The 17,771-nt window shown below is 45.8% G+C and overlaps 1 protein-coding gene across 1 annotated transcript in view; it reads left to right on the top strand.

Moving 5' to 3' along the window:
* Positions 1 to 4,787: 4,787 nt before the first annotated feature.
* GLG1 (golgi glycoprotein 1) overlaps positions 4,788 to 17,771 on the top strand; it is a 159,253-nt gene continuing 146,269 nt past the window's right edge. Inside the window, exon 1 of the mRNA XM_073015573.1 lies at positions 4,788 to 5,265. Within this exon, the coding sequence (XP_072871674.1) occupies positions 4,813 to 5,265 (453 nt within the window). The 5' untranslated portion in view covers positions 4,788 to 4,812. The remainder of the gene's footprint in view (positions 5,266 to 17,771) is intronic.

The raw sequence follows: 17,771 nt of genomic DNA, 5'->3' as shown, positions 1-17,771 counted from the left end.
ACCAATACTGTGAAACCCCGTCTCCAGTAAAAATACAAAAATTAGCCAGGCATTGTGGAGGGCGCCTGTAATGCCAGCTACTCGGGAGGGTGAGACAGGAGAATTGCTTGAACCCAGGAGGTGGAGGTTGCAGTGAGGAAAGACCGCGCCACTGCTCTCCAGCCTGGGTGACAGAGCAAGACTCCATCTCAAAAAAATAAAAATAAAAATCTGGGCTGGAGCTTCCCTGTGTACACCGCTTTTCTCAAGGATTGTAGCTTCTCATTTCATGACTGCATTGGTTTCTTTCTTAAGATATTTTATATGTTTTAACTAGTTTTCATGGTTTTATTTCAGTGGAAATACAAGGTCTTAGTCATGTTTGAAATCAGAAGCATCCGCTATTACATGTATGTATAGGGTTTACAGGGCCTTATATTGGCCAGGCATGACGGCTTATATCTGTAATCCTATCACTTTGAGAGGCCGAGGCAGAAGGATCGCTTGAGCCCAAGAGTTCAAGATCAGCCTGGGCAACAGAGTGAGACTCTTTCTCTATTAAATAATAATAATAATAATAATAATTAAAGGGAAGAGAAAAGGCTTTATATGATCTGATATGATCTGACTTCTGGCCAGTTCTTTGACTCACCCACCCACTGCTTTTTCCACTCCTCTTTTTTTTTTTTTTTTTTTGAGACAGAGTCTCGGTCTTGTCACCCAGGCTGGAGTGCAATGCTGCCATCTCAGCTCACTGCAATCTCTGCCTCCCAGGTTCAAGCTATTCTCCTGCCTCAGCCTCCTGTTCTCTTTTTCTCATTTCAATTCAGCACACAGGTCTTTTTTGTTTTGTTTTGTTTTGTTTTTTGAGATTGAGTCTCACTCTGTCAGCCAGGCTGGAGTGCAGTGCCGCAATCTCAGCTCACTGCAACCTCTGCCTCCCGGGTTCAAGTGATTCTCCTGCCTCAGCCTCCTGAGTAGCTGAGACTACAGGCACCTGCCACCACACCCAGCTAATTTTTGTACTTTTAGTAGAGATGGAGTTTCACCTTGTTGAACAGGCTGGTCTTGAACTCCTGACCTCAAGTGATCTACCCACCTTGGCCTCCCAAAGTGCTGGGATTACAGGCATGAGCCACAGCACCGACCTCCTTTTTTTTTTTTTTTTTTTAATTTTTCTGAGACAGGGTCTCACTCTGTCACCCAGGCTGGAGTGCAGTGGCATGATCTCAGTTCATTGCAACCTCCACCTGCCACTTTTAAGTGATCCTCCCGCTTAAGCCTCCTGAGTAACTGGAACTATAGGTTGCACCATCATGCCCAGCTAATTTTTGTATTTTTAGTAGAGGCGGGGATTCTCCATGTTGATCAGGTGCCTCTCGAACTCCTGACCTGAGGTGATGCACCCACCTCAGCCTCCCAAAGTGCTGGGATTACAGGTGTCAGCCATCACACCTAACAGGTCTTCATTTTGAATGCTTATTCCCACCTCCTTAGAATCTTGAACTAGTTATTAACTTCTGATTTTGAAACACTTTAGAGCCCTCTTTTCATAGTTGCAGTTTGGGAGGCCGAGGCAGGCGATCACCTGAAGTCAGGAGTTCGAGACTAGCCTGGCCAACATGGTAAAATCCATCTCTACTAAAAATACAAAAACTAGCCAGGCATGGTAGCAGGCACCTGTAATCCTAGTTACTTGGGGAGGCTGAGGCAGAAGAATCACTTGAACCCAGGAGGCAGAGGTTGCAGAGCTGAGATCATGTCATTGTACAACAACCTGGGCAACAAGAGCAAAACACTCCGTCTCAAAACAAAACAAAACAAAAACAAATTCTCAACAGGCCAGGTGCAGGGTTCACACCTGTAACCCCAGAACTTTGGGAGGCTGAGGTGGGAGGATCACTTGAGCTCGGGAGGCTGAGGATGCAGTGAGCATGATCATGCCATTATGTTCTAGTCTGGGTGACAGAACAAGAACCTGTGTCAAAAACAAAATACTAAAATTACAAAAAAATAATTAGCTGGTCATGGTGCCACACACCGGTAGTCCCAGCTACTGGGGAGGCTGAGGCGGGAAGACTGCTTGAGCCCAGGAGATTGAGGCTGCAGTGAGCCACAATTATCATGCCACTGCACTCTAGCCTGGGTGACAGAGGGAGACCCTGTCTCAAAATAAACAAGGAAAATGCTCATGGCTGGGCCTGGTGGGAGGCTGAGGCAAGAGAATCGCTTGCACCCGGGAGGCAGAGGTTGTGGTGAGCCGAGATCACACCACTGCACTTCAGCCTGGCGACACAGCAAGACTCCTCAAAAAAAAAAAAGAAAAAAGGATTCCCCGTTTCTGATAGAGATAGTTAGTATATTTTATATTGAAAAGCCAATTAGGCCAGGAGACCTGAATTAGGGCAACTGTCTTTCCACGGGTTTGGGGGCTCGTGGCTTCTGTCTATGCTTGCCTGACAGCCCGAGCTGGCCAGGTTCCCAGATTTATCTCAGTTTCTTGCTTCTTGGTCACTGAGATTTCAAGATAGGCATGTGTACTCCTCCCTATCTCTGGAGGCAATCTGTGGCTGTGGTTTCCTTAGTTTAGGCTGAAAGATAAGTAACTGCTGGCTTGTCTAGGATTGTCAATTTCTAGTTAAACTGGCTTAAAATAATCTCCCACTTATCTAAACACATGCAGACCCAGCATTGAAAATTAATGGACGCCAGGCGCAGTGCCTCATGCCTGTAATCCTAGGACTGGGAGGCCGAGGTAGGCAGATCACCTGAGGTTTGGAATTTGAGACCAGCCTGGCCAACGTAGCAAAACCCCGTCGCTACTAAAACTACAAAAATTAGCCGGGTGTGGTGGCACATGCCTGTAATCCCAGCTACTCGGGAGGCTGAGGCAGGAGAACTGCTTGAATCCAGGAGGTAGAGGTTGCAGTGAGCAGAGACCGCGCCACTGCACTCCAATCTGGGTGACAGAGTGAGACTCTGTCTCAAAAAGAAAAAAAAGCCGGGCGCGGTGGCTCAAGCCTGTAATCCCAGCACTTTGGGAGGCCGAGACGGGCGGATCACGAGGTCAGGAGATCGAGACCATCCTGGCTAACACAGTGAAACCCCGTCTCTACCAAAAAATTACAGAAAACTAGCCGGGCAAGGTGGCGGGTGCCTGTAGTCCCAGCTACTCGGGAGGCTGAGGCAGGAGAATGGCGTAAACCCGGGAGGCGGAGCTTGCAGTGAGCTGAGATCCGGCCACTGCACTCCAGCCTGGGCGACAGAGCGAGACTCCGTCTCAAAAAAAGAAAAAAAAAAACAAAAAGAAAAAAAAAAAAATTAACATAACCTAGTGACATCTCAAGGACTTCTGGTGATGTCTCCAGCCTGACTGAAACTTATCTATGCCATGTGTTTGCTAATAAACATGGGGCTGCCTTAGTCAATGCTCAAGGTTAGCAGCAGCCTCACGATCATTTTAAGGCAGTAACAAAGGTGACCGTTGGTGGAAACGCCAACAAGCTGTCATTCCCCATGATAGAGGCCTGGGGTCAGCCACAGTGGGTAATTTGTACTCACAGAATATCTTCAGTCTCAGGGGCTCCTTTTAGGTTCCCTGAGCTCCTGACTTCTCAGGTTCTAGTTATGTCTAATCTGGTCTTGACTGATCATTTGTGGGTCAGGACACCAGAAGCTGCATTTTTGGACACAATGACCAGGGAAGATTACACATCCCGAACTGCCCTGATTCCCCAACATGTGCATGGACAAAGTGGGATAAAAGTGCGCCAGGGTGGTGGGAAGCCCCAGGGATTCTGGTGGTTAGCCTCGCTGTCTACAGAATGGCAGAGTTCTTCTTGGGCCGCTCATTTAATCCCTCCGCACAGAACTGTTAACACCTCTGTGCCATTCTTCAGCTAAATGAGAACCTAACGCAAGCCTGATGCATGGCTCAGATTACACAGCGGATGTGAAGAGACTTTGGGAACATATCCTTTCTCCTCAGGACAGGGAGGGGATGCTAGCGTGGGGTGCCTGCGATATTGCATGCAGGTCAATGAGAACAGTTAGCGACACAGACTTAACCCGAGTCCTCAAAGTGTGTTTTATTATTATTTTTTCATCCTTTAAACATGAATCTAAGTGTTGGCTTAAAATCAGGATTTACGCACAAAGGGCTTCACAGTTTAACAATACTGGCTATGACTTTTGGAGTTCCATGTTGTGGGCCAGGCACTTCCCTTATTATTATTTTGAATCTTGTCAATGGTACTTTACATTTGAGCTCTTGCCCACTCTACCAGAGCAAGGATTATAACCTTAATTTTTTTCTTACCCCAAGACCTATGCTCTTAACCCTATTCAATGCTGTCTCTCTCTTTGGCTAGGAAAGACTTCTGAGGCAGGTGGAAGGAAGGAGGGAGTGATGCAAGGAGAAGCTTTCTGATTCCGTAACATACCTGGTTGTGCAAAGTTCACCTCTACATATAAAGTTTTTGTTTTCCAAGTCATTGAACCGGCGACATATTCTACCGGCCATTTTGGTTGTGGCAACCCCAATTCCCTTGATTTTTTTTCTGTGACAACAAAGGGAATTAGACTAGGCCGCCTTGCCCGGGCTTTTTAAGAAACGCCACCAACCCCCCGGATAAGGAGCGCCGCTCTCCCAACCGCGGGTCCAGGGCGTGTACGGTTTTCAGCGTGGCCTCTTCCTTCGCCCCACTCTGGACTTGCGGGTCGGCGCCGGCAGGGGCGGGCCTCGGCAGGGCCACGCTGCCACGCCCAGCGTCTCCGCCCCCTCATTTAAATACGCGGCGCCGGCGAGTGCGTCGAGCTCGCCGCGGACCCAAGATGGCGGCGTGTGGACGTGTACGGAGGATGTTCCGCTTGTCGGCGGCGCTGCAGCTGCTGCTGCTAGCCGCGGCCGGGGCCGAGAAACTCCCCGGCCAGGGCGTCCATAGCCAGGGCCAGGGCCCCGGCGCCAACTTTGTGTCCTTCGTAGGGCAGGCCGGAGGCGGCGGCCCGGCGGGTCAGCAGCTGCCCCAGCTGCCTCAGTCATCGCAGCTCCAGCAGCAGCAGCAGCAGCAGCAGCAGCAACAGCAGCAACAGCAACAGCAGCCTCAGCCGCCACAGCCGCCTTTCCCGGCGGGTGGGCCCCCGGCTCGGCGAGGAGGAGCGGGGGCTGGTGGGGGCTGGAAGCTGGCGGAGGAAGAGTCCTGCAGGGAAGACGTGACCCGCGTGTGCCCCAAGCACACCTGGAGCAACAACCTGGCGGTGCTCGAGTGCCTGCAGGATGTGAGGGAGGTGAGGAGGTGGGACGAAGCCGGGAGGGCCAGGCCTGGTGCGGGCCCGAGGGTGTTGCCAGCCTTGGAAGACGCTGACGCCGGTCGGCTGCTTTTCTCGCTTCCTCTGTGCTGCACTCGCTCCTTCCCTCTTTGCTCCTCACTCCCAGGCGCATTCAGGGAAAACGATCCCACCCCCACTTCTTCATTCCCTCGCCCTTATTTCCCTCCCTGTTGCCAGGGTCTGGGACGAAGACCTGGGCGCCTGGCCGCAATCCGCCGAGGCCCAGAGCGTGTCTGTTCGCTCCTGTCTTTTGTGTGATCCTTTATGCAGAGTGTCTCCTTGCCGAAGACCAGTTTAGGATTTTGCCATCAGTTTCGACTAGGACAATTTGTGGCAAGCCATTTAAACATAAAAAAATGCCTGGCGTACTTAGGCTGTAAAGAACGATCTGTTTATTAGCAGTAGGTGTTTGATCTGCTGTTTACTACAGTAGATGTAATTCGCAAATCCATCTTCTTGCTGAAATTAATGAATGCTTTGTTTTCTTCTCTTCCTTTGGTCAGTTTGTATTGAACCCCATGTTTAAGCTGTTAACTCCGAGTGACTTGTCGCCCCAAAGCTTGAAAAGTTGGGGAAGCATTTGAAGCTGTGTTTGTGACTGGGTTATGGGGTCTTGCCTTTCTGAGGTCTCAATGTGATTTTAACAGTATCTCTTAATGAAATCTAGATTTGCCATTGCTTGGTGTGATTCAGTTAAGTGACATTGATAATTTATAATCTAGGTTTAATGCTGCAGACTATAAGTGCATATTTGACAATTCTCAAAGTTTGGGAGCAAATCTGACAGTAGTAACTTTTTCCAGAGGTGTAAGTATTAGAATTAGCCCTAAAGGTTGACACATAGAATAAAGCTGCTACTTGATACTGTTTTTAGTTGTTTTTTTCTTTTTTTTTAAATTGTAGTATCAGATTTGTTTAAGGCGTTCAAGCTATGGGAAGACCACTGACTTGTAGAAATTCGTTACTCTTGGCATTTCCCCCCGTTCATCTCATTCTCTAGTATTCTATGCAAAAGCAATTCAGATAGAGGAAAAGACATACAAAAGCAGGAGACAGAAAGAAAGGAAGTTTCTAGAGCCACTGGAAATGTGAGGCCTTACCTGACTTCTCATCTTCAGCTTGAAGACTAGGATAGTCCTCTGGTAGATACAGCTAAGATTCCTAACTCAGGGTGTCAAACTTTTTGGAATTTTCTTTTTACTCTTTGAGGACACATAATAGTTGTCGTTTCATCAAACCGAGATCCTAATACTGGTGACCAAACACATTATTAGTGGTTTGTGGTAGAAACAACACTTTTATTTATTTATTTTGAGACGGAGTCTCGCTCTGTCGCCCAGGCTGGAGTGCAGTGGCGCGTTCTCAGCTCACTGCAAGCTTCGCCACCCAGGTTCACGCCATTCTCGTCCTCAGCCTCCCAAGTAGCTGGGACTACAGGTGCCCGCCACCACACCCAGCTAATTTTTTGTATTTTTAGTAGAGACAGGGTTTCACCGAGTTAGCCAGGATGGTCTTGATCTCCTGACCTTGTGATCCGCCCGCCTCGGCCTCCCAAAGTCCTGGAATTACAGGCGTGAGCCACTGCGCCCAGCCAGAAACAGCACATTATTAGGGAAAGTGGCAAAAAGTGCCTATTCAAGGAGTGTATATATCCTTTTTTATGTGTATTCCGGACATTTGGAAACCTCCACTTAAAGGAGGCGTTTTTATGCTCCAGAGGAGGAAAGGTGTCATGTAAATTGGAAATGGGAATTTTGGGACATTAGGGGGAGGGGGAGGAGCTAAATTCCCAATTTAATGTTTTTTCCTCCAGTTTTTACATACAGAAATAATGAAAGAAGAGTACTGTGAACACCTGTGTATATTCTTCAGCAGGTGGAGTTATTTTTAAACTTCTTTTCTTTTTCCTTTTGTTTTTTTTTTTTGATACAGAGTCTCAGTCTGTCGCCAGGCTGGAGTGCAGTGGCGTGATCTCGGCTCACTGCCACCTTCACCTCCCGGCTTTAAGCAGTTGTCCTGCCTCAGCCTCCTGAGTACCTGGGACTACAGTCGCATGCCACCACGCCCAGCTAATTTTTGTATTTTTAGTAGAGACAGGGTTTCACCATTTTGGCCAGGATGGTCTCAATCTCGTGACCTTGTTATCTGCCCACCTCGACCTCCCAAAGTGCTGAGATTGCAGGTGTGAGCCACTGTGCCCACCTTATTTTATTTTTTCTTTTCTTTTTTTTTTTTTTGAGACGCCCGGGCTGGAGTGCAGTGGCACCATCTCAGCTCACTGCAAGGTCCACCTCCCGGGTTCATGCCGTTCTTCTGCCTCAGCCGCCCGAGTAGCTCAGACTACAGGCATCTGCCACCACGCCCGGCTAATTTTTTGTATTTTTGGTAGAGACGGGGTTTCACCGTGTTAGCCAGGATGGTCTCAATCTCCTGACCTCGTGATCCGCCCTCCTCAGCCTCCCAAAGTGGTGGGATTACAGGCGTGAGCCACCGTGCCTGGCCTATTTTGTTTTTCTTTAAAGACAGCGAAAGGAAATTTCATTCTGCTTAGTCTGGGAGTTAATTAAATCTGATCTATGTGTTTGAAAGAGCATAACTTAAAGAAGTAAACTAGCTAGGCACATTTGAAGAAACATGTATGGAATATGTTTTGTATTTGTTGTTCAGTAAGTAGAACTGTTTGATAGTGAAATAGATACACGTACTTTTCTATCCCTTTGGATACAAATGCAGGGAACATTGTCCTATCTGTATCCATTATTGGAATTATGAAAAGGCAGAGCATATGAGTACAGTTGTTCCTTAGTATCACTGGAGGATGGTTCCAGGCCTCCTTCAGATACTGAAATCCGAGGACGCCTGAGTAACTTATACTGTATGAAAGGGTGTCATATTTCCATATGATCTGTGCACACCCTTCCAAATTCTTGTCATCTGTAAAATACTTATGCCTAGTACAGTGCCTACATATCACTTCATTCATGTGGATTCACTGTAGTACTTGGCATGTGTCAAACTTAACTTTTGCTTTTTGGAAACTTATGGAACTTTTCTTTCTGAAAAAATATTTTTTACATTGGAGACAAGTTCTTGCTCTGTCATCCAGACGGGAGTGCAATGGTGCAGTCATAGCTCACTGCAGCTTCAACCTTCTGGGTTCAAGAGCTCATTGCAACCTCAGCGTTCCGGGTTCAGGTGATCTTCCCACCTGGGCTTCCCAAAGTGCTGGGATTAGAGGTGTGAGCCACTGTGCCTTGGCCTTGGGATTCTTTTTTTTTTTTTTAACGCGCTCAGATGAGTCATGCTTTTAAAAAGGCCAAGTATATTATGGGTCCACTATTCAATAATAGATGTAATAGCCAGTAATGGTGTGTTAGTAGTTCTAGTTGTGTGTGTATAATTAGTAGTAGTTCAAGTTATTTAAATAAAAACAAAGAACTAGAAAGTATAAGGCAGGCCGGGCGTGGTGGCTCACGCCTGTAATCCCAGCATTCTGGGAGGCTGAGGCAGGTGGATCACGAGGTCAGGAGATCGAGACCATCCTGGCTAACATAGTGAAACCCCGTCTCTACTAAAAAATATGAAAAATTAGCCGGGTGTACTAAAAAAATACAAAAAAATTAGCCAGGCTTAGTGGCGGGCGCCTGTAGTCCCAGCTACTTGGGAGGCTGAGGCAGGAGAATGACGTCAACCCTGGAGGCGGAGTTTGCAGTGAGCCAAGATCGCACCACTGCACTCCAGCCTGGGCGACAGAGCGAGACTCCGTCCCAAAAAAAAAAGAAAGTATAAGGCAAAAAAGAAAAAAATATTCCCTGGGCTGTTCTAGTAGGTGGAGTAATAATACCAAAGAAAGAGAAGATACTGTTGCCTAGTATGTGATAAAGAAGGCATAGTTGATGTTGCCGGTCATTTTAAAATACTTTATGTGTTCTTGGTTGAAATGGCCAGTAGCACTTTTTTTTTTTTTTTTTCCCCAGTAGTGTCTTGTATTTTGAAGTTTCAGATGGAGACCTTGATTCCTTAGAAGTTTATGGTGTTCAGCCGGGCGTGGTGGCTCATGCCTGAAATCCTGACACTTTTGGGGGCTGAAGCAGGAGGATGGCTTGAGCTCAGGAGTTCAGTACCAGCCTGGGCAACATAGTGATTTACCGTCTCTAAAAAAAGAAGTTTGTAATGTTCATAGATTAGATTTTTTTTGAGACGGAATCTCATTCTGTCGCCAGGCTGGAGTGCAGTGGTGCGATCTCAGCTCACTGCAACATCTGACTCCCTGATTCAAGTGATTCTCCTGCCTCAGCCTCCCGAGTAGCTGGGATTACAGGCACACGCCACCTCGCCCAGCTAATTTTTGTATTTTTAGTAGAGACAGGGTTTCACCATGTTCACCAGGGTAGTCTTGATTTTCTGACCTCACGATCTGCCCACCTTGGTCTCCCAAAGTGGTAGGATTACAGGCATGAGCCACCCAGCTCTTTTTTTTTTTTTTTTTGAGATGGAATCTTGGTCTGTCGCTCAGGCTGGAGTGCAGTGGCACAATTTTGGCCCACTGCAACCTCTGCCTCCTGGGTTCAAGTGATTTTCCTGTGTCAGCCTCCTCATTACCTTGGCCAGGCTGGTCTTGAACTCCTGACGTTAGGTGATCTACCTGCCTCGGCCTCCCAAACTGCTGGATTACAGGCATAAACCACTGTGCCTGGCCCATAGATTTTCTTACACAGAAGTAGAGAGAATAGGGTAATGAGTCCCCGGGTATACATCACCCAGGTTCAACTGTTCCCACCCTTTTTGATGTTTTTTTTTTTTGGTTTTTTTTTTTTTTTTTTTTTTTTTTTATTTGAGACACAGTCTGGCTCTGTCGCCCAGGCTGGAGTGCAGTGGCTGGATCTCAGCTCACTGCAAGCTCCGCCTCCCGGGTTCACACCATTCTCCTGCCTCAGCCTCCCGAGTAGCTGGGACTACAGGCGCCCGCCACCTCGCCCGGCTAGTTTTTTGTATTTTTTTTAGTAGAGACGGGGTTTCACCGTGTTAGCCAGGATGGTCTCGATCTCCTGACCTCGTGATCCGCCCGTCTCGGCCTCCCAAAATGCTGGGATTACAGGCTTGAGCCACCGTTTTTTTTTTTTTTTTTTTGAGAGACGTTGTCTCACTGTCACCCAGGCTGGAGTGCAGTGGCGCGATCTCGGCTCACTGTAACCTCAGCCTCCCGATTTCGAGTGATTCTCCTGCCTCAGCCTCCCAAGTTGCTGGGACTACAGGCGTCTGCCACCACACCTGGCTAATTTTTGTATCTTTTAGTAGAGACAGGGTTTCACTATATTGTCCAGACTAGTCTCGAACTTCTGACCTCATAATCTGCCCTCCTCGGTCTCCCAAAGTTCTGGGATTGCAGGCGTGAGCCACCCTTTTACTTTTAGGGCACAGGGTTGGGAGGCTGGCATATTTTAAAGCAAGTCCCAGATGCTGTCATTTCAAATACTTCAATGCATATCTGCGATAAATACTTTTTAAAAGCTAGAAGCTTTTGTTTTGTTTTGTTTTTGTATTTAAATGTATAATGAAATCTTTCTTTTGCAAGTAATTCTGACACTAAAAAGAAAAACATAAAAAATGTTTTTCTTGGCCGGGCGCGGTGGCTCAAGCCTGTAATCCCAGCACTTTGGGAGGCTGAGACGGGCGGATCACGAGGTCAGAAGATCGAGACCATCCTGGCTAACATGGTGAAACCCCGTCTCTACTAAAAAATACAAAAAAAACTAGCCGGGCGAGGTGGCAGACGCCTGTAGTCCCAGCTACTCGGGAGGCTGAGGCAGGAGAATGGCGTAAACCCAGGAGGTGGAGCTTGCAGTGAGCTGAGATCCGGCCACTGCACTCCAACCCGGGCGACAGAGCGAGACTCTGTCTCAAAAAAAAAAAAAAAAAAATGTTTTTCTTGCCACCTTTTCTTCATATATCAGTCTCAGATTATAAATTTGTAACCACACTCTAAGCTTTGCACAGAGTGAATGCTTTGTAAATGTTTAAATAAACTAATTTAGGTATTGAACAGAAATTAACATTTCAGTGTTGCGAACCATAAACCCCCTTTTAGACTCATAGGTAAACATTTTTGTTACGCTGCTCTTAACCTTTCACTTAACCGTATACTTGAGACAGTGGACTACACCATCTCTGTTGTCTCACTGTTGATAGTCATGTGAGGTGATTAGTGCTAGTGTTATTATTTTAGCAGAGAAATAGGCTCCAAGAGCTAAAGTAACTTGTCTGATGTCGTATCCTAAGTGGTAGAGCTGGTATTCAGCAAGTCCTTTTTGTCTTAAAAGACATTACTCTTTCTAATCTACCGTGGGTGGTTGTGGCTAAGGAAATGAGCATGTGACTGTTGAGAATGCCACAGGTGTATAAATGTATGCTAAATGGGATACAAGAACAATTGAGTTGTAACAGTGCATTGAAGTATTTGTAGATTTCTCAGGCAGATGTATCACCATTATCACCCAACGCTAATTTAATTAGTCTGAGTGCATCATAAACTGAATTTATGCTTTATGAAAAGAGTTTCAAATCGCAGCTCACCTTAAACAGGATTTGTACTAGAACACTGGAAGCATTTTTTTAAAAATTATAAGAGAGAGGAGGTCTTGCTGAGTTGCTCAGTTTGGTCTCAAACTCCTGAGCTCAAACGACCCACCCTCCTCTGCCTCCTGGATGCTGAGGTTACAGATGGAGCTGCCGCACCCAACCCCTACAGTACGGTTTCTAAGATCTCTGCTGTCTAACCTCTGTGAGTCGTTTCCTGTATATATTCTCTGTATGTATATATTGTAAAGTTTCTAGGATTATATATATACCAGCTTCTGATTCCATATTCATTCATGGAGGGAATCAGTGACAATGAATAATTCAAACAGCAGTTAATCCAAACATTGTTTGGCTTTAGGATATATTATGATTGTTTTGTTTGAGCCAATATGGAATTTCCTCCTATGCTGTCTCTCAGTGGTTGGAAGCAATCTAACCACATAATCAAGTCATTATTGATCTTCTGTTATACACCTATCATTGTGGAAGGACACTTGTACTTTAAGACACCACCATTGCTTACAGTTGATTTGATCAATGAGATTGTTGTGATCAAGAAACAATTATATAAGAGAGTGTTAATCACTTGATGTCATACAGATAGTAAATTATTTTAGGGCAGTGAAATAAGCACAAAATTAGGATTTAGATTTGGGTGGAACCCAGCTCTGCTATTCTTAGCTTGAAATTTCTATCACCTTTTTTTTTTTTTTTTGAGATGGAATCTCTCTCAGTCGCCCAGATTGGAGTGCAGTGGCACATTCTTGGCTCAGTGAAACTTCTGCCTCCTGGGTTCAAGTGATTCTCCTGCCTCAGCCTCCCAAGTAGCTGGAACTGCACACATGTGCTACCATACCCGGCTAATTTTTGTATTTTTAGTAGACGGGAGTTTCACCATGTTGGCCAGGCTGGCCTTGAACCCCTGACCTCAGATGATCTGCCTGTCTTGGCCTCCCAAAGTGCTAGGATTACAGGTGTAAGCCACTGCACCCAGTCTCTCTTCTTAAGCAAGGACTGTCTACTTTAGCTTTGTTCTTGTTCTTTTTTTTTGAGAGTCTCACTGTATCTCCCAGACTGGCTGGAGTGCAGTGGCATAATCATGGCTCACTGCAACCTCGAACTCCTGGGCTCAAGCTATCCTCCCACTTCAGCCTCCCGAGTAGCTGGGACTATAGGTACACACCACCACTTAGCCTTGTTCTAAGAGGAAATACACATGAACTCATGAATTTGATGTGCTAGGTACATTCTAATATGTATGAAACTAAATATATGACTATAACGTATACAGTACCAACACATACCACCTGAAATCATCTTACGTATTAGCAACAGCACACACCTTCAGAAAGCACTTAACAGTGGATTATCTCTCTGTTTTTTTTTTTTTTTTTTTTTGGTTTTTCTTTTTTGGTTAAGATGGAGTCTTGCTCTGTCACCCAGGCTGGAGTATAGTGGCATGATCTTGTCTCACTGCAACCTTTGCTTCCTGTATTCAAGTGATTCTCCTGCCTGTGCCTCTCTAGTAGCTGGGAGTACAGGTGCCAGCCACCAGGCCTGGCTAATTTTTGTGTTTTTAGTAGAGACGGGGTTTCACCATGTTGGCCAGGCTGGTCTTGAACTCCTGACCTCAGGTAATCCTACCCGCCTCAGCCTCCCAAAGTGCTGGGATTACAGGCGTGAGCCACCGCTCCTGGCCTTGGATTATCTCTTAAGATTCTTCCAGCTCTGGTGCTTTGTGATTTTGTGATCTGTGGGAATATAAAACGTGCAGGAGAGTCGTAGCACAGGTAGAAAGGGGAGATGCTTTGAGGAATTATTAAAGGGGCTGTACTGACTGAAATAGAGAACTTGAAAATGTTTTCAGTCCAGATCATGAAGGGTCGTGTATTCACCTCTGATTGGTTCTCCAAATAAAGTCTGGAAGCGGGATGTTTTTATCCCTACCTGAGATAAAAATATTCCAGCAGATAATTGAGAATTACCTGTAAAGTAGCAGTGTCATTTATGGCAAATACTTTTAAAGAAATCTCTTGATGAGAATGCTTTACAGTATATAGTTGCTTAATAATTCATTGTTCTGTAGAAGGAAATAAAATACCTGAACAGTCCAAAAGATGAAATGCTGCATTTCTCTTTTGTACATTTCTCCTAATGTGTTCAAAACAAATTTACTCAGGAACAATAACAAAAATCTCCTCTTTATATAAGTTATATATGTATATATATGTTTTTGTTGTTGTTTTGAGGTGGAGTTTCGCTCTTGCTCAGGGTGGAGTGAAGTGGAATGGCCTCGGCTCACTGCGACCTCTGCCTCTTGGGTTCAAGCCTTTCTCCTGCCTCAGCCTCCTAAGTAACTGGAATTGTAGGCGCTCGCCACCACACCCGGCTAATTTTTGTATTTTTAGTAGAGACGAGGTTTCACCATGTTGGCCAGGCTGGTCTCGAACTCCTGACCTCAGGTGATCCACCCACCTCAGTCTCCCAAAGTGTTGGGATTACAGGCGTGAGCCACCGCACCTGGCCTTACTTATATATTTTTAAAAGCAGCAATTAAAATGGCTTATAGGCTATCACGTAAATTAATTTTTCTTCTTTCTTTTCTTTTTTTTCTTTGAGATGGAGTCTCACTCTGTCGCCAAGCTGGAGTGCAGTGGCAGGATCTTGGCTCACTGCAACCTCCGCCTCCTGGGTTCAAGTGATTCTCCTTCCTCGGCCTCCCGAGTAGCTGGGACTACAGGCACCCGCCACCACGTCCTGCTAATTTTTTTGTATTTTTAGTAGAGACGGGGTTTCACCATGTTGGCCAGGATGGTCTCAATCTCTTGACCTCGTGATCTGCCTGCTTTGGCCTCCCAAAGTGCTGGGATTACAGGCGTGAGCCACCGCGCCTGGCCGATTTTTCTAATTTCAGCAAACATTTATTGAAACCTGTGTGCGAGACACTGCTCAGTGTTCAAGGATACTACTACTAGTAATAGTAGGTAGCATTTACTGAGGGTTTTCTGTGTGCCCTGTCCTGAGGGACTGGATGCTTTCTAGGCATTATCTCATTTAATTTTATGAGAGATGTTTCATTATTATAATTATTATTGATTTTGTTTGTTTGATTTTGTTTTTGAGACAGAGTCTTGCTCTGACGGCCAGGCTGGAGTGCAGTAGTGTGATCTCAGCTTACTGTAGTCTCTGCCTCCTGGGTTCAAGTGATTCTCCTACCTCAGCCTCCTGAGTAGCTAGGACTGCAGGCGCGCATCACCATGTCCAGCTAATTTTTGTTTTTTTAGTAGAGATGGGTTTTCACCATGTTGGCCAGGCTGGTCTTGAACTCCTGACCTCAGATGATGTTCTTGCACCAGCATCTATCACCAGAGCTTTTTTTTTTTCTTTTTTCTTTTTTTTTTTTTGAGACGGAGTCTCACTCTGTCATCCAGGCTGGAGGGTAGTGGCATGATCTCAGCTCACTGCAACCTCTGCCTCCCGGGTTCAAGCGATTCTCCTGCCTCAGCCTCCCAAGTAGCTGGATCTACAGGCGCCCACCACCATGCTCAGGTAATTTTTGTATTTTTAGTATAAACGGGGTTTCACCATGTTGGTCATGCTAGTCTTGATCTCTTGACCTGGTGATCTGCCCGCCTCGGCCTCCCAAAGTGCTGGGATTACAGGCGTGAGCCACTGTGCCTGGTGAGGTGTTTTTTTTTTTTTTTTTTTTCTTTTTTTTTGAGACGAGGTCTCACTCTGTTGCCCAGGCTGCAGTGCAGAGGCATGATCATGACTCACGGCAGCCTCTGCCTTCCGAGCACAAGTGATCATCCCACCTCAGCCTCCTGAGTATCTGCCCCCTAGTAATAACCATAGTTGGTTAATTTTAAAAGGTTTTTTTGTAGAGATGAGGTCTCACTCTCTTGTTCAGGCTGGTCTCCAACTCCTGAGTTCAAGCAGTCCTCCTGCCTTGGCCTCCCAGAGTGCTGGAATTATAGGCATGTGCCATGGTACCCAGCCTATTACATCCTATTATTTTTAGTGAGAAAACTGGTTGTAAATAGCTTGCGTCAGGGCTTGTGAGTAGTGGAATCAAGATTTGAAAGCAAGTCAGTCCAGCTGTGTGATAGTTCATTTTTCCCCCATCCCTAAGGCATAAGTAACCTAGGACTGCACTGTGTACTATGGCAGCCACCAGCCATGTGCAGCTAGTGAACAGTTGAAACGTGGCCTGTTTGAATTGAGATGTGCTGTAAGTATAAAATACACATTTGATTTTGAAGATTTAGTACCAAAAGGATGTACTAAAAGGATGTAAAATATCAACATAATGGTTTTTTTTTTTGTTTTTTTTTTTTGAGGCAGAGTCTTACTCTTGTGGCCCAGGCTGGAGTGCAGTGGCACAATCTTGGCTGCCTGCAACCTCTGCCTCCCAAGTTCAAGCAATTCTCCTGCCTCAGCTTGCCAAGTAGCTGGGTTTACAGGCACACGCCACCACTTCCGGCTAATTTTTGTATTTTTAGTAGAGAAGGGGTTTCACCATGTTGGCCAGGCTTGTCTCGAACTGCTGACCTCAGGTAATCCACCCGCCTTAGCCTCCCAAAGTGCTGGGATTACAAGCATGAGCAACCACGCCTGGCCCACAATAACTTTTTTTTTTTTTTTTTTTGAGACAGAGTCTCGTTCTGTTGCCCAGGCTGGAGTGCACTAGCATGATCTCAAAATATGTACACTTTGAAGGGGTAAATCCTGTAGGTGAAAGAATTAAGTTCTGCCAGATTTGGAATACTGCCTGTCAAAGGAAAACTCCACTCTCACGTATAAGGGGCAACCTCTGCCTCCCAGGTTCAAGCAGTTCTTCTGCCTCAGGCTACCAAGTAGCTGGGATTACAGGCATGTGGCACCATGGCCAGCAAATTTTACATTTTTAGTAGAGATGGGGTTTTGCCATGTTGGCCAGGCTGGTCTCAAACTCCTGATGTCAGGTCATCCACCCGCCTTGGCCTCCCAAAGTGCTGGGATGATAAGCGTGAGCCACGGTGCCCGGCCTAATAATTTTTATATTGTTTATGTCTTTAAAAAATAATTTTGATATATTGGGTTAAATAATAAATTATAAAATCAATTTTACTTTTTAAAAATAAATGACTACCAGGAAACATAAAATTATGTATGTGTCTCACATACTTCTTATGAATAGCACTAGTCTAGAAGAAAAAGATGTCTTTACTGAAAACCATAATACAAGTTTTAAAGTAATAAGTGTCATAAGAGAATAATAAATTAAATGCTGTAGGTGTATAGTAGAGGAAATGGTTGAGAGAATCAGAAAAAGAGCCGTTCAGTACTTTTTTTTTTTTTTTTTTTTTTTTTTTTTGAGACGAAGTCTTGCTTTGTTGCCCAGGCTGGAGTGCAGTGGCGCAATCTCGGCTCACTGCAACCTCTGCCTCCCGGGTTCATGCCATTCTCCTGCCTTAGCCTCCCGAGTAGCTGGGACTACAGGTGCCCGCCACCACGACCGGCTAATTTTTTGTATTTTTAGTAGAGACGGAGTTTCAACGTGTTAGCCAGGATGGTCTCGATCTCCTCACCTTGTGACGCGCCCGCCTCGGCCTCCCAAAGTGCTAGGATTACAGGTGTGAGCCACCGCACCTAGTGCCTTTCAGTACTTCTTAACTCTTCTTGAATTGTTGGTTCATGTTAATAAAATTCTTTTTTTTTTGAGACGGAGTCTTGCTTTGTTGCCCAGGTTGGAGTGCAGTGGTATGATCTCGGCTCACTGCAAGCTCTGCCTCCCAGGTTCATGCCGTTCTCCTGCCTCAGCCTCCTGAGTAGCTGGGACTACAGGCACCCACCACCACGCCGAGCTAATTTTTTTTTGTATTTTTAGTAGAGACGTGTTAGCC

The sequence above is a fragment of the Chlorocebus sabaeus genome, chromosome 5, assembly GCF_047675955.1.
Source record: "Chlorocebus sabaeus isolate Y175 chromosome 5, mChlSab1.0.hap1, whole genome shotgun sequence".
NCBI classification, from domain to species: Eukaryota; Metazoa; Chordata; class Mammalia; order Primates; family Cercopithecidae; genus Chlorocebus; species Chlorocebus sabaeus.
Note: the sequence above shows the minus strand (reverse complement) of the source record. Positions and strands in the feature narration are given on the sequence as shown.